This window comes from Ahaetulla prasina, chromosome 2 (genome assembly GCF_028640845.1).
Source record: "Ahaetulla prasina isolate Xishuangbanna chromosome 2, ASM2864084v1, whole genome shotgun sequence".
Lineage (NCBI taxonomy): Eukaryota > Metazoa > Chordata > Lepidosauria > Squamata > Colubridae > Ahaetulla > Ahaetulla prasina.
In genome coordinates, this window is record NC_080540.1 from 159,573,135 (window position 1) to 159,589,767 (window position 16,633).

The window sequence follows — 16,633 nt, forward strand, 5'->3', positions numbered from 1 at the left end:
TTGCATTCGGAAGCAATTTTTTTTGTGCAGAGCTGCTGAATGCTCCCCAAAACATTAGCAGCTCACTACTTTTGTACGTTCCGCTGAGTACAAATTACATAACTTCAGAAAAAAGGGTGGTTTGGGGCTACATAAGCTATGGTGGCTTGCAGGAATCTTCCATCCTCCGCCCCAATCTTTAATGATGGCAACCTCAGCAGCTTTGAATAAAGTGCCTCCTGCTGAACCAAACTGTCTTGCCTTATTAATAAGTGATACAAGAACATTATGGGCCTTGACACTCGTCGGCATTATAAAGAGTTAAGGAATAAGCATTCTGATGACTCGGCTGTTTATTATCAACGTAGTAAAACAGGAAAGGTGAGATGGGCAGGGGAACGCCTTAGCCTATTGAAGGCTAGGAAGCAGCTACAGGAAGAAAGTAGAGACCAAATATCCATGCTAGTGAAGCCGGGGAAGAAATTCAACAAATTTGTCAAGCCGATATTATTTTCCCACCAACTAGGATTGCTCCAATCAGGTAAGAAATGGTTAGGGAACCAATTTAACCCCAGTATTAATTGAAAATAAAATAGAAAATAAAATTATTTCTACATCTGGGATCGTGTAAATGCTCTGAACTATATGTTTACACATAAATGGAGCTAGTGCTTCTCCCGAGCACACTCTCCAGGCACACTAACAGGAAGGTAAAATACATGCACCACTAATTTTGTAGTGTGCTAGTTATCCACTTTCTCCAATCTTTTTCTTCTCTGCAGGTGTTTTTTCCCCCTGAGATTCCCATAAGGACCAGCCACTTAAGTTTCTCGAATGTTGGCATATACTTTTGATGAAAAGGGGGTGAACAAAAAGCTTTGAAACCTGTAGAGATAAAACATTAAGTGAGGGCTTTGATGCGAAACTTCTTTCTTTTTTCTTTTGTTCTAATTGCTTTTTGATATGGTGGGGTAGCGATAGGGGAATATAAAAAAAACAAATCAAGTGATTGAGTCCTTTGCTACCAAATTCAATATTTATAATTGCATACTTTCCAAATCTGGCATCCATCAATGTGGAACATTCTTATTTAATGAATTAATGATAAATATAAATAGGAAATTGGAAGTTTGGAAGAATCACTAAGAATGTTTCATTCTATGGAACTGTTTTCACTTTTGCTTAAAAGCAGCCTAGGTGTGTGAGGTTACTTTTAATATGCAGCTCACTTAATTTACATTTTAAATCAATCCCTTCGGTTGAATGATAAAAGAGTGCTGATCAATTATGCAAGCATATGATATCATGGATGCAGGAAAAACTTGTATTTTTGTTCTCAAGCTTATAGCATTGTAATCTGCAAAACTGAATCCCTGCACTCCTTCTTACTAGTAGCCACACGGTACTATTTACGTACAATTTTCTAAGATGCAATTGCAGCATTGTCTTCCTATCTACTCCAACTTTTTTTTAAAAAAAATCCCTTTCTTGAAAAACTACTTTTTGAAAGAACAACTGGAAACAAAGGAAGAGGAATAAAGAGAGAAGCACTTTGGAGAAGAAAGGAGACACACAATCAATTTATTAGTTAGTTGTAATTAATTGATATAGCCATGATACACAATGGTAAAGGGTGCAACGTTCCTAGCTCTATTCACAAAATTAACAAGGAGCCAATAAGCAAATCTGCTTATCCACACAACAGGCCCCTTGATAAGATGTTTAGCTGAAATATAGAGTAGAATATAATTCTTTATTGGCCAAGTGTGATTGGACACACAAGGAATTTGTTTTGGTGCATACGCTCTCAGTGTACATAAAAGAAAAGATACATTCGTAAAGAATCATAAGGTACAACACTTAATGATAGTCATAGGGAACAAATAAGTAATCAAATTATATTAGGAAACTGTCAATATAAATTGTAAGGATACCAGTAACAAGGTTACAGTCATACAGTCATAAGTGGGAGGAGATGGGTGACAGGAATGATAAGATTAATAGTAATGCAGATTTAATAACTAGTTTGACAGTGTTGAGGGAATTATTTGTTTAGCAGAGAGATGGCATTCGGGGGAAAAACTGTTCTTGTGTCTAGATGTTCTGGTGTGCAGTGCTCATTTTGAGGGCAGGAGTTGAAACAGTTTACGTCCAGGATGCGAAGGGTCTGTAAATTATTTTCACAGCCCTCTTTTTCACTGGTGCAGTATATAGGTCCTCAATGGAAGGCAGGTTGGTAGCAATTGTTTTTTCTGCAGTTCTAGTTATCCTCTGAAAGTTTGTGTCTATATGCTACCACTTTGCACATCTGGCTAGAAAGCAATAGATAAGGAGCAATTTCTATACTGCAGATAATGCTTGCTTTCCTTGGCTAATAGTTTCCTGGGGTTTTTTTTTTCAAACATATATTTGATTAGTTTGGTTTCTTTTCCAAAACTGTGCTAAAGCAAGCAGAATTGTTAAAAAAATTGAAAACATTAATATGAATACATATAACATAACATAACATAATATAACATAATAACAGAGTTGGAAGGGACCTTGGAGGTCTTCTAGTCCAACCCCCTGTCCAGGCAGGAAACCTTACACCATTTCAGACAAATGGCTATCCAACATTTTCTTAAAAATTTCCAGTGTTGGAGCATTCACAACTTCTGCAGGCAAGTCGTTCCACTTATTGATTGTTCTAACTGTCAGGAAATTTCTCCTTAGTTCTAAGTTGCTTCTTTCTTTGATTAGTTTCCACCCATTGCTTCTTCTCCTGCCTTCAGGTGCTTTGGAGAATAGCTTGACTTCCTCTTCTTTGTGGCAACCCCTGAGATATTGGAACACTGCCATCATGTCTCCCCTAGTCCTTCTTTTCATTAAACTAGACATACCCAGTTCCTGCAACCGTTCTTCATATGTTTTAGGCTCCAGTCCCTTAGTCATCTTTGTTGCTCTTCTCTGCACTCTTTCTAGAGTCTCAATATCTTTTTTTACATCATGGCGACCAAAACTGAACACAGTATTCTAAGTGTGACCTTACCAAGGCATTATAAAGTGGTATTAACACTTCGTGTGTTCTTGATTCTATCCCTCTGCTTATGCAGCCCAGAACTGTGTTGGCTTTTTTGGCAGCTGCTGCACACTGCTGGCTCATATCTAAATGGTTGTCCATTAGGACACCAAGATCCCTCTCACAGTTACTCCTATTGAGCAAGGTACCACATATATGGTACCTGTGCATATGGTTTGCATATATCAACAATTTACTGAATGAGTCAAATAATGCTGCTTAATTTTTTCTTAGTGAATTGCGCTATTTGTCTATGTAGAATCTGGGTTCATCCAATAGTTCAAAAACAACATTTGGAAACAAGCATATAATAAAATCATCCTCATCCTTATCACTGAAATTCAATAATTCAAACCAGGCTTGAAGTTTTGAAAGAGATATGTATGAGGGAAAGGCCAGCTTTTAAAAATCTGTTTTATAAAACTTTCTTGAAGGTCTTGCACCAAAATTATAAAAACGAAACCACACAAAGGGATTCTCATAATTCAGAAAACTCTATTGCTTTTCCTCCTAACCAGCATTACCACATATTTATTTATTTATTTATTTATTTTGTCACAACATTTTATTCCACAAAGGTGGAATATAAATCTTATAAGTAATGACTAAAGTATGGATGAATGAAGATTATTCTTGTTTTAACCTATGATGCTTCAGAGAAGGCTTTTATTCTATAATGGCTCTACTCGGATGATGAAATTACACACAACAAGTGACCATCTTCCATGTGTAATGTTCCATATTTCCACACTGCTTCTTCTATCTTTTTCCCCCCTCTCAACACACCCTCTCACACACACAATGTGTGAAAGAACAAAAGATGGAATACACTAGTTGTGAGATGAGGTCATGGTAGGAGCCATTTGTCTGGAAGGAGCTCAGAGAGAATTAAGTCCGTAGTCCGTAATTAGTACTTTGAAACAGACAAATCCAAATGGATAAACAGTACTGATGGCACAAAGAGATGCTATGTGTTCTTATTTTCTTTTCCTGTTGGCCTTTGGGAAGCTGCTTGGTGGGTCAGTTAGAATTTCCAATTAACAGTAGACACCTGATGTTAATCTAGTGTATAGAGAACAAAGCAGGGTTAACTCAAAATTTAGTGAAAGAAGGAACTGTTTCAAGAGATAGACTGGGATGCGGCATTAAATTCAGGCCAAGTGATCATCCCTTGCATCTTAATTTACAAATGGAGCAGCATGCTTGTTGTCTCTAAAACATAAAGCTCTCCAGATTGCCTAATTTTTTGGATATGTATGTGTTGTGTGCCTTCCAGTCAGTGTTGACTCCTGGCAACTACCTGGATAAGTCTCTGCAGTTTTCTTGGCAAGATTTCAGAAGTGACTTGTCATTGCCTCTTTCCTAGAGCTGAGAGAGACTGGTGCCCAGAGTTAGGATTAGAATTCATTACCTCCTGGTTTCCAACCTGGTGCCTTAACCATTATATCAAAATGTCTCTCTCTTGTTTTCTTACCAATTGCCTATGCAGGATATCCCAAGAATGATATTCAGAAGCTGACTGGTCCAGAAGCTTAACAGGAGGGGACAATGGTAGGACTGGCAACATTTATGAGCAGTAAAGTCTCAACTAGTCTTGAGTAGGAGATCCTCCTCCTACCTCTGGGAGTGGTAGATTGCTCTGCTTCTAGATGAGACTATAATTTCACAATCTCAATCAAAAAAAGGATAGGGTGGGAAGGTGACTGTTTCTAAACATAATTTGTCTTCTATATTTTTCTATTCTTAATACAGAACTGTGGTAAAAACACTTAATAGCACCAACCTTTGAGTAGCAAAGGACTCTGACTCCAGATGTCTATAATCCAGCAGCCCAAAGAGAATGGCACCTGGCATATTGTTCTTCATTGATCAAATATGTGGCTTATATTTTTACCAGACAGTCTGAAATCCAATAGGACTGTACCAAAGTGTCTCTAATTCCTCAAAAGATGGGCAACTCTACCTAGGAGTGTCTTAATGTCATACAGAGAATACATTTGTTTCTGAAGCTATATATCCAAATTAAATGCGTATAAATATACATACCCATCATGCTATTGCTTTTTGGGGTAAGCAACATTATGCAGAAAAGAAGAAAGAAATAGAACGGCAAAAATTATGAGAAATATAACAATATCTACTTACAACAATCATTCACTCTGACTTTTCTGTCCCTAAAACTACCCCTACTTTCACCACACATTTACATTTTATATTTTGTTTTTTATTCAGTATCCATTTTATTGGCATCACCCAACAACTCATCCAGATGATCTGTAGCTCAGCATGTTAGCCTGTTTTTCAAAACATATTATTTTTATGCATTTGCATGTTGTCCAGTTGCATGATTCTACAGCTTAAAACTACACCAATGAAAATTGTTTTGAGGAATAGTAAGGGTATCACTGGTCAAATATTAGGATAAGAATAAAGGGAAATTAATATATAAACAAAAATGAATAACCATTTTAAATTTGCACTGTGGTTTTTCCTCAGAGTGTCATTTCTTACTAGGTGATGGGGATTGTATTTACGATAGTATAATTTAAGTACATCATGCATCAATCATGCATTTAAAAAGCAACTAGTAATGTCCTGATTTTGGAAGGAAAGGCCTGAAGATTGAATGAGCATAATATGCACTGGTAAATTCAGAGACCATGATGGCATCAGCTGGCAATCCAAGAGCAGCTCATTTCCTTTCATTCACCATTGCTGTTAAAAGAATGCCAAGAGATCCTTGCACTCAGAATTTGGGACTAGCCATCATTTTGTGATCATAATGTGAGAGTGAAAGGGTGGCATCAGTTCTAAAATTGGGAAGGGCATTTTTCCTGTGAACAAGATTTCTGTACCTAAAAATTAATTTTCTCTGCACAACAGGAAACAACTTGATTATATGCTTTACATATAACTTGTAAAATATTATAGACTAATTTGTTTTGGTTTTCTTTTATTAATACTTAATCCATCATTCCATTTTAAGATTCTTTTAGATTTAATTTTTCACTTTATTTACTTAATTTTTCACTTAACACAATGTAAGCCGCTCTGAGTCTTCGGAGAAGGGCGGGATATAAATTCAAATAAAAAAAATAAAATAACTGGAGTTTAATGCATTATTTCTCAAGGTTTAATGTCCACCATCTTTCTATGTCATTCACTTCATGAGACATGATCTCAGAGGTAATGTAGAATCTCCATGTCATTTTCTAGATAAAAAAGGATGACAAATTTTACCAATCTGGAGAGTAAACAGAGCAGAAGTGTTAACAGCAAACAAGGCAGCAGCTTTAAATCCTGATCCAAGTCACAGAACCAGTGGCTGCCTTCTTCAGGAAGATAAAAAGATCATTTGTGGCTTTCTTTAGCTACAATCAGCAATGGCATAATTAAACTGGCATGCATTTTTATAGTTAATGAATACAATTTTGTCTTTTGGCACTACAGGAATTCTGAGAATGTCTTCATACATTCTTTTGAACCTTTCTTCTCATCAAAGTAACTTGTGTATGTTGTATTAATTTATTACCATATTATACATTTAAATCATCCCTTGATCGTATTCTCATGGTGTTTCACAAAATGAATAAAACAACTAAAATGTAAACAAAATGAAGCATTTTAAATAATTACATTAAGTAATACTTAAATAAAGTATTAAAAGGCATATGGCTATTTATTTTACAGCACAGCATTGTTTAAACTGCACTTAAAATATCTGAGAAAACAAAAATGGTTTTCCATGCCAAAATGACCATTAAGTAGCATCACAAACTATTCTGGGTTCGTTGTGGTTATTGGTGCTGGATAAAATGTCCAACAGGAAGGAGTATGACTCCTGTGCACACACTCACCCTCTCTAATATATCATTTTAAAAAGTAATGAGTTTTAAGGCTCACATCTGAAATATGGAAATAATAATTAACATGGAGAAATGATTAATGGAGGGAAGCTAATCTTGCTGTTCCAGATTCCATTTCACAGACAATTTCTTTTGAAAGGACGCCATTTCAAACTAGTTCCCCTTTCAGGCTTTCCTGTGATGTATTACGAGATCGGTACGTCTAATGAAGTCTTGTGGTCTTGCTATTTTAATGACACACCGAGCACAGTTTGCTTCTTACGGCTTTGCAGCTGCCGCCTGATGATCAATTCCTCCAATCTCCCTGTTCCTAACTTCCTGCCCTCTTCCCTCCTAGGCCCGGACCAGAAGGTGTGGCTTCTGGTGTGCATTTGTCCGGCTAATCTAGGCCTTGGATGGGGCTTGACAGGGTCCCTCTGCAGTTCTGAGTTTTTGGGGACAAGAGGAAACAAAACCAGGAGGTAAGTGAGGCTTCTTCTTCCTACGGTCCCTCCTGATCTTCTCTGCCTCCACTTCCCACCAAACTCGATCCTGCCACCATTGAACCAAAATAGCCCTGCAGAGGCCTACAGATAATGTTAGGGCTAGGTAGTGTCTTACATGCTTCTGCCCTCCCTGGGTCATTTATTATAGTCTGAGTTCACTTAGCACGCTTAACTAGGGCAGTGGTTGCATTTGCACAACAGGCTAAGCACGCATGGCTTAACCCATAAAGCCAATCTAACTCATGACGTTTATTGTATAGGTTGGGCATGAGCTCAAACACTGGGCTAAATGTGTAACCCAGTTAAACGTCTGGGATGAACTCAGTCATAGTCAACCCACATGTTCTTAGATCCCTTTTGTTAGCTCAGTGGTGGGTTGCTACCAGTTCACCCCTGATCAGGCAAACCGGTAGCAACGGCGGGAGGCTCCGCCCATCCGCCCTGACGTCTCTGCGTAAGCCCACGAGCGAACCAGTAGCGGGCGAAATTGAAACCCACTACTGTGTTAGCTGTCTCCAGAACTGAGGTTTCCTCACCCCCTAAATACTCAGTGAGTCCTTTTGGGGATTGGTCCTTTATTTTTTTCCAAGAAAATACGGCCACTGGCCGAGCGGTTAAGCCGTGGGGCTTGTCAACTGGAAGGTTGGCAGTTTGAGACCAAGTACTGTATGATAGAGTGAGCTTCCTTTCCTGCCCCAGCTCCTGCTCACCTAGCCGTTCAAAAGCATGCAAATGCAAGTAGATAAATAAGTAGAGATCAGTGGGAAGGTAACCTGCCTTCCCTGTGCTTTCAGCGTATAAGTCATGCTGGCCACATGACCACGGAAACACCTTTGAACAATGGTGGCTTTCTCGGCTAGGAAACAGAGATGAGCACTGTCCCCTAGAGTCAGACACGAGGGGCAGGGGAAACCTTCACCTTTACCTTTTTACTGTACCTAAAAAAAGCCTTTGAAAGGATGACGTCCTCACTTGTAGTTAGTTCCCTTTTCTCTGTTGAATATATGGGTGACCTAACCCAATGACCCACTCCGAATGTTAAGTCTGGAAATAGATCTGGCTCTGGTTTCTTCCTATTGCAGAATTCTTGGAACAGATGCTAGGTTTTTTTTCTGTAGTCATCCTTATCATTCTATGAGTCAACTGCTTTTTGCCATCTATCCTGATCTTCATCTCTTAGCTTTCACCTTTTAGCCTTTACCTAAACTAATGACTTCTTGCGGTGGTGTTCCTGGTCTTACCTCAGAACTGTCCTGTCTTCATTTTTCTACTGTGCAGTTCTCTCACCTGATCCCATTTCTATTTCTTTTTACGCCACTCATTTCTCACAGAGTTCTTCTTCGTGATCTGTGAGTTTGTTGTACATGTTGATACATTAGATTTTCATTTTTGTTTTAGAGATACGCCTTCTTCCATTCTTTATTAACTCTTCGTGATAATCAGCCCCTTGGGTTCTTTGTGCTATTATACCTGCTCTAAATATATTACATGCCAGACTACTTTTGAAAATAATTTAAAAGCCTCAGTCAGAGCAAGATGCAGCAGTCAGAGACGTGATTACTTCTGGTTGCTCGGATAACCTGCCAGTTTTAAAAGAACTTCACAGATTGTTTATTTGCTTGTAGTCCCTATTCAGAAGTGCTGGTGCATGCTTTTAACCGGTACTCTCCTTCCTCCCTTTTTGTCGGTGACCTGTCAAAGTCACAGAAAAAAACTGCACGGCTAATAATTGTTTAAAATTTTAATGAGTGGTAAGCTCCTTGGGGTGTGCTCCTTGGGGTGTGCTCCTTAGTAAGTCTGTTTAGAAATTCAGTTGCTATTACTTAACAGTTCTAGTCCTGCCTTAGGCATGAAAGCCAGCTGGGTGACTTTGAGACAGTCAGCTTCTCTCCAACATAAGAAAGGAACTGGCAAGAAAAATGTTGCCAAGAAAACTGCAGGGTTGACCTGATGGAGCTAATAAAGTCCATGGGGTGTACTTTTTAGTAAGCTTGTTTAAAAATGCAAGCAGCTTTACTGAAGTTACCAGTCTGTAATTGATACTTAAGAGGAGGAGGAGGAGGAGGAGGAGGAGGAGGAGGAGGAGGAGGAGGAGGAGGAGGAGGAGAAGAAGAAGAAGAAGAAGAAGAAGAAGAAGAAGAAGAAGAAGAAGAAGAAGAAGAAGAAGAAGAAGAGAGGGAGGGAGAGAGAGAGAAAGAAAGAAAGAAAGAAAGAAAGAAAGAAAGAAAGAAAGAAAGAAAGAAAGAAAGAAAGAAAGAAAGATTATAATAGCATCTTGCACAAAGTGATCAGCAGTAATGATGAACTGATAAATTTCTGTTCATAGCATTAATCTGGATAACAGCATTATCTTTTGGTTTTCTTTCTTTTGGTTTCCTCAACTTCAAATCTTTTTTACAATTTTAAAAAGTCAAAACAACTAAACGAAGAAGGGTGATGCCATGGCAGCTATTCCAACAACGTCATCGGCCACAGGTAAGTGCGCTCAGTAATAAGGGGATGGTAAAATAAAAATATTTTTACATAAAGGAAAACTTGCTGCTTTAATCTGTATAGGGTGTAGGATGGAGAATAAGCTTACTCACAAAATGACAGATGTGGAAAATTATTTTTCCCTGGGCTGCGTCATTTCAGCGGCTCAGAGTATTTTATTGTTGAGAGCCTCTGGATAGGATTTAAAAGTATATGTACAATATCTAACATAATTAGCCACTTTATAACAAATTATGGTAGTAGGGGAGAAGGTAGTTATCTTCTTTCAAGATAACTTCTTGTTAAATCAAGAGGTGGAGGTGGCTGCAGAGAAACAGAGAACATACTCAGGAAACATCTTCCTTCTAGTTGAGTCCACATAAACCCATAGTTGAGTTTGTTGAATACAGCATATAAAGTTATAAACCATACTGTAATACACAACTCTTAAGCTACAAATCATGGTTCCATTCCATTAGATTTTGTGTGTGATGAGAGATTTTTATAAGAAGATAAAATATCACTTGAAAATCCAAAACAGTTGACTTCATCATTTGCAAGTTAAGTAAAATAGTCCTCTGATTTTTTTAAAGTTTGCAACTGCAAATAAAGTTATGCAATTTACTAATATCAATATTACAGAGCGCAAGAGAACAAGATGCAGATTTTCTCAGTTGGAATTCAATTCCCTAAGTAAGACTTCTGAAGATATGCAGATAAAAAAAACTGATTAAATATTGGAAGGTTAGTGTATGTTCCATTACGACAAACAGAGGCCACAATCAGAAAGCATAAGTCTGCATGCCCCTAACTAAAGAAACCCAATTCCAATGGCAAGGCTTTGAATTTGAGCCCAGTTAACCCTACTGAGCAATAAATACCAAAGTTTGGAATGGAAATCCTTCTTCAGTAATGACAGCTGCTGTTGCGTAGGCGGAGAGTGCTAAGATTTATCCTATAAATATATGCGGACCTTTTTTTCAATTCACCTAAATTTGCTTAAGTCCTAAATCTTTGCTCCACAAGGAAGGCATGCCACTGTTTTCTTCACAAACATTCTCAGTGCAATCTGGACCAAAGATCCCAGGTTTTGTCTGTCTGTGTGGGTGTTGCTTTGTTGACTTACTGGTTTGCTTCTGGCATTCTCAGAATCTGAATTCAGAAAAGTGAAGGCTGAAGTATTTAGAGAGAATGGTATATTTGGCTCTGCAGTATTCCTCAAATTTATCAATTATAGATGACATGATAATAGACCACCTATGGCATACAAGCTGTATGACTTTGATACATGTATTTGTGGACATACATGGAAGGCAACAATATTGCATTAGGATATCAGCACCTAAACGTCACAAATTACATTCTCTGGACATTTTGCAGTATACAAAATGATGCCAGTATGTAATTCACATTTGCATAATGGCTTCATTCACAATTTTATTACCACTGTGGCTTCTACTAGAAGCCCAGATCAAGGAAGCTACATTATTGTTTTGTGTAAATTGTGAGCCCAGCCTCTTGCCTGAATGATAAGAATGTAGATGTTTCTATGTGTAAAAATTATTTATAGAAATACTTGGTTTTGGTTAATTTCCTTCCTCTTTTATCTTTGAAAACATAAGGAAGCAGTGTTTCTTTGCTGTAGAAACAACCACGAGAAGGGAGGACTCATCATACTCTATATCAGTGCTTCTCAAATAGTGGGGCGGGCCCCCCAGGGGGGGCGCGAGGCTCCGTAAAGGGGGGCGCGTTTGACCTCGGCAAACACTGTCATAACAAGCTAAGCCCCATGTTTACAGTCACGCGGGGGGCGTGAAAAATGTTTTCTTCTTCCTAGGGGGGCATGACAGAAAATAATTGAGAAGCACTGCTCTGTATTGACTATAGCCCATTTAGTTGGCATTTCCTCTGTTCCCACTAGACTTCATCCACACATAGATTATTAGATCATCATCCCGTACTGAGCCATGATTTTTAATCATGGTTTCCTGACTGAGCTAAAATAGGCTATGTTCATAAAAAGGTTGGTTTGCAAAACACCGCTGCTGTTAGAACAACATGCCAAAATGGAAACCAAGTAAATCAGATACTGGTTTAGTGCAGGGCTTCTCAATCTGATTGATTTAAAGATGTCTGGACTTCAATTCATTCAGTTCTGGGAGTTGAAATCCATACGTGTTAAGGTTGAGAAACATGGACTTACTGCAGTGAGCGAATCTAGTCACTGATATTATTTCACCCGAAGAATCTAGCACATCGTTTTTTCATTTCTTTGTGCAATGCAACCACGCAAATCTCAGAAATCTGTCATAGTATTCCTGAAACAATACTAGAATGTCATTCTATGTTAGATTCTGGCACCATCCATGTTGAAAACAGCACACAATCTTAAGACAGTAGCCATCCCACTATTCCTTCTTTGGCAAGTAGCTATAACAATTTGCAATAAATGTCACAGTATGCTTCAGCATCCAAAAGTTATTTGAAAGGTAAGCAAAAGTTATCATTTCTATTATTTCTAGTGTAATTTCTTTCTTTGCTAATAATAAGTCCTTTCTTTGAGAGAACTGGGCAGTTCAGTAATCTGATATGTGTGTGTGTGTGTGTGTGTGTGTGTGTGTGTGTGTGTGTGTGTGTATGTATGTATATATATATATATACATACATATATATATATATATATATATATATAGAGAGAGAGAGAGAGAGAGAGAGAGAGAGAGAGGGAGGGAGGGAGGGAGAGAGATGTAATAAAGATTGTGAGCTTTGCATTCATAGGAACATATCTATTCATTCTGCTTTTTGTTTCCTTTTTCTCTGACTCCATTTAACTTTCTCCAAATAATTACTGGATGAACTGGCTGTAATGTCATAGCATGTTTGCAATTATTCTAATGTCTCAGGAAAAGCTCAAAGTTCTTCAGAGAGACCAGCCTATTTATTTGGAAATAAAGATTTCTTAAACAACCTAGATTTTCACATCATGCTGAACCATTTTTGGCATGACTATTATTTACTGAATATACGACAAATAAACAGATCCAATTAAACAGATTCACCCAACATGCTAAGCTGAAACCAAACTACAGCATATGATGCCAAATTAAGATTGCTTCCAAGACAGACTTCAAGTCAAAATGAGGTTTGCTTGTTTGTATTGTTTTAAAACTGGTCAGTGTGATTTATAAACTATGAGTTACAGCTTAGATTGGATATAAATTTCACCATTTAAGTTCCAGTAAAAAAAAAAAATCAAGGTTAAACAAATGTCATTTTACCATGTTGTACATACATAATCTAAAGTTAACATTGTGTATTGTTAAAAAGATGTTCATTTCTGCACAGGCGAAAATACGGGATAACCTGGAAAGAGAGCTTTGCAAGGGACAGGATCAAAAGGCATAATTCCACACATCAATTTTAGCTAACCAGACATTAGATAGGTTCCTGTCATGCATAATGTTACTGATGATTTTGTTAGGATAGAGAGCAGAGATGGCAGGTTCTGACCAGTTCTGGAGAACCAGTAGCGGAAATTTTGAGTAGTTTGGAGAACCGGTAAATACCACTTCTGACTGGCCCCGCCCCCTGCCTCCCGAGTCCCAGCTGATTGGGAAGAAATGGAGATTTTGCAGTAAGCTTCCCCTGGGTTGGGTGGGAATAGAGATTTTACAGTATCCTTCCCCTGCCACGCCCATCAAGCCATGCCACACCCACCAAGCCACACCCACAGAACTGGTAGTAAAAAGTTTGAAACCCACCACTGATGTAGAGGGTATAAAACTGCTTCACGAATATAATTCAATTTTGCAGCAGGGGAAAGTGGGAGAAAAGGATGAGGTGTGTACATGGTTGAATGCCTTGGACTTGGCCAGAGTTTTGGGAGAATAGGTTGTTATCTGCAGCCTGGAAAACATTGGTCTAGTCAGAGGCCCTTATGATAAGATCCTTCGATGTCATACATTCTTGTAAAGAGTTTGGCTCCCAAATAGCTGGCAAGTCTTAGAAATCTTTAGAAATGAGCTGCTGGCAGAACATTTGTTCCTGCTGGCACTTCCACTGTTGTACATTATTAGATATTCACTGAGTAAGCCTGATTACCTAAGCCCTGAAACACTACAGAACAGACCTGTTTCTGCTTTGTAACTGGAGCCAAAGGTTGAAGGCTTTTATTGAGCAACTCTTCCAGCAGCTTCAATGGCACTTTTCTTCCCCTTGCAGTTTGGCCAGTTATTTCACCAAAATTACTTGTCCCTAATCATTGCAAGCTCTCTTTGCAATTGTTGCTGCATATTACGCCTCAGCATTTCATCTTATTTAGTGGACACTTTTTTCCCTGTAGAAAAACAACAACATGTGTCTGTGTGCGTGTGCGCGCAGGATGCCTACTTCTGGAAGATGTAGTATATGTATTAGAATACTGTACGTATTCTCATTCCTTCTCCAAGGAAATCATTGCGCCTTCTTGCTCTTCTTGTCAGTATAGCTCTGGGAAGTAGGTTAGCCTGAAAGGTTGGAGGTCGGGGTGCGGAGAGCCTGTTGCGAGGTCATCCTTCCCCCTCTTCCATTTTCATGGTGGAAAGGAATTTGAATCTGGACTTCCTACTTCAAATCAAGCTTGCCGTCTGCTGCTATATTGACGTCTCCCTCTTTTTTCCTCCATGAAGGGATGCTGACCAGTCCGTTCATGAAGAAGATGAACACGCCTGCGTCCCAAGAGGATGCCAATATGGCTGTTATAGGAGGTATTGGCCATTATCTTTTCAGAGCTAAGTATGGGGTGCACTCCAACATAGCCCCAAAGCATTAATGGTAAAGCCAGCAAAGCATAGATGGCAGGTGGTAAAAGTGCCAGTGCATCCTACGTTTGAGGAGGTCATCCCAGATCAAACCTGCGTATCTTTGACACAAGGGGAGATATTTTTTTCAGCCAATGTCTGCACTTTATTAGTATTGTATACGAGTACATTCATGCACAGCGTGTAGACTTTTGGGCATCCTAGGACAAGAGTGTGATGCTCGTTTTGCTTATCCCTTGAGGTTAACTAAGACTACCCACTTAGCACATTTTATTTTGTGATATGCAAGGTGATATACCATTCCTTTTTGGTAGTGTTTTTGGAGGTAATGGTCCCAGGAGCAATGGCCTTTTCCATCCTTATTCTAATGCTTTTTTTCTTAATCATCCTCTGTTCAAAGGCAGGCTTCTGCCTCTTGTGTATGGGTTACTATTTTGACTCAAAAGAAATGGTTAAGCAGTTCTAGAGGGGAACAAAATCACTCATCTAGTCCAGGGAGCTATTATGCGAAAGCCCTCTCTTCTTTACCCCCGTGTCGAAACCTTGACTAACACTTGTTTTCAAGCCGTATTATTGTATTTAATGTATCTATACTGCCTGCTTGTAGAGGATGAGGCATACAGCTCTGGGCAAAAAATTCATTCAGAGGACAGTCACCTTAGAAGCCTTTTTCTGCTGCTTTCCATATAACCTCTAAGGAGCCACGTTATCATCCCATGAAAGGATAGGAAGTTAAGTCTCTTGTCGATCGGGGGCTGTAATTCTTAAAGAGGGCCAGAATCAATTTCAGCATTTGTATCATTATGGAAACTATATAACTTTTCCATAAATGAATCTGAAAAATGAAGGCTTGCAGATTCAGGAAGAATACAGCTTGGCAGGACTTAGCAGGCAAAGGCGATGTCGGTGCACGAACATAAAAACAAGACTGTTGATGAGATCCATTCGCTGTGTGTCCACTCCTTCAGTGGGAGCTCAGTGGTAGATCACAAGGCATGTGCAGCATTTTGATCCGATTCCCATGTTGTCTAAAATTTTTACATACATATATTAAAGCATGGGGAATTCTGGGAGTTGAAGTTCACGTAGCTTAAAGTTGCTGAGCTTGAGAAAGGCGGTCTAATGTAGAAGTTTATTTACACTCTTGAGCATAAACCTCAATTACTTTTAATTATAAATAAAATGTAAGGAATGGGCTCTAGGTTCCTCCCTCCATAAATTCCTCATCGCTCAGTGCTGTTTTGCTTCAATTCTTTTAATCTTATTCTACCATTTAAAGTCATAGGTAGAAAGGCATTCGGCCTAAAAGGTTGCTATAGTTCTAACCACTATTAAGATTAGCTCCCCTAAATGAACTCTACATTTTTGCTTTCAAATGTTACCTTTCTGGCAACAAATATAATGGTAGATAAAATGGTAAAGGAAAAGGGAGGGGGTCTGTGCTACAGAGAAACTAGCAGGTAAGATAGAAGCTTGTTCTCAGGCTAACAATTGTTTGGTCTGCTCTGAAACGATCTGCTCTAAACAGTTTCTTTTCTCTATTTTGTTTCAAGCTGTTATTGCCGTGGTTTTTCTCACTCTCCTTTCAGTCGTTGTGATAATCGTTATTTACCTGTACAAGAATAAAGGCAACTATCACACTTATGAACAACCTGAAGCAGATCCAGAGGGATCAGTCCAAATGGAAGACTTCCCCTATAAACGTGAAAAAGAAGAGTACTTCATATAGAAGATACCGGACTGCTGCCATGTTTTAGACTGTCCTAACTTAAATAAACAAAAGTTTTAAGTTTATCATTCTTTTACTCAAGGAATTAAAGCTGTATTAGTAAGTTTTGTTTATATACTTTGGGAACTCTGGCTTAAACAGAGTAGTGAACGAAGAGTTCTACACCTTGGTGGCAACACACCAGTTATTTATGGATTGCAGTGATACAACCCTTACAATGCAGAGTGGTCATCACTCTGTCCAAT

The 16,633-nt window shown here is 38.6% G+C and overlaps 1 protein-coding gene across 7 annotated transcripts; it reads left to right on the top strand.

Annotated features, from left to right (window-relative positions):
- Positions 1–264: 264 nt before the first annotated feature.
- SMAGP (small cell adhesion glycoprotein) lies at positions 265–16,491 on the top strand. 7 transcript variants are annotated; one of them, XM_058166988.1, is made up of 6 exons: positions 363–520; positions 7,241–7,364; positions 9,799–9,863; positions 12,212–12,349; positions 14,528–14,605; positions 16,213–16,491. In XM_058166988.1, exons 4-6 carry the CDS (start codon positions 12,310–12,312, stop codon positions 16,386–16,388), a joined length of 294 nt encoding a protein of 97 aa, XP_058022971.1. In that variant the 5' UTR covers positions 363–520; positions 7,241–7,364; positions 9,799–9,863; positions 12,212–12,309; the 3' UTR covers positions 16,389–16,491. The 7 variants fall into 7 exon arrangements, with proteins under 7 accessions (XP_058022969.1, XP_058022970.1, XP_058022971.1 ...); XM_058166989.1 differs by lacking the exon at positions 12,212–12,349; XM_058166990.1 differs by lacking the exon at positions 12,212–12,349 and having other exon boundaries at positions 16,249–16,491.
- Positions 16,492–16,633: the final 142 nt, after the last annotated feature.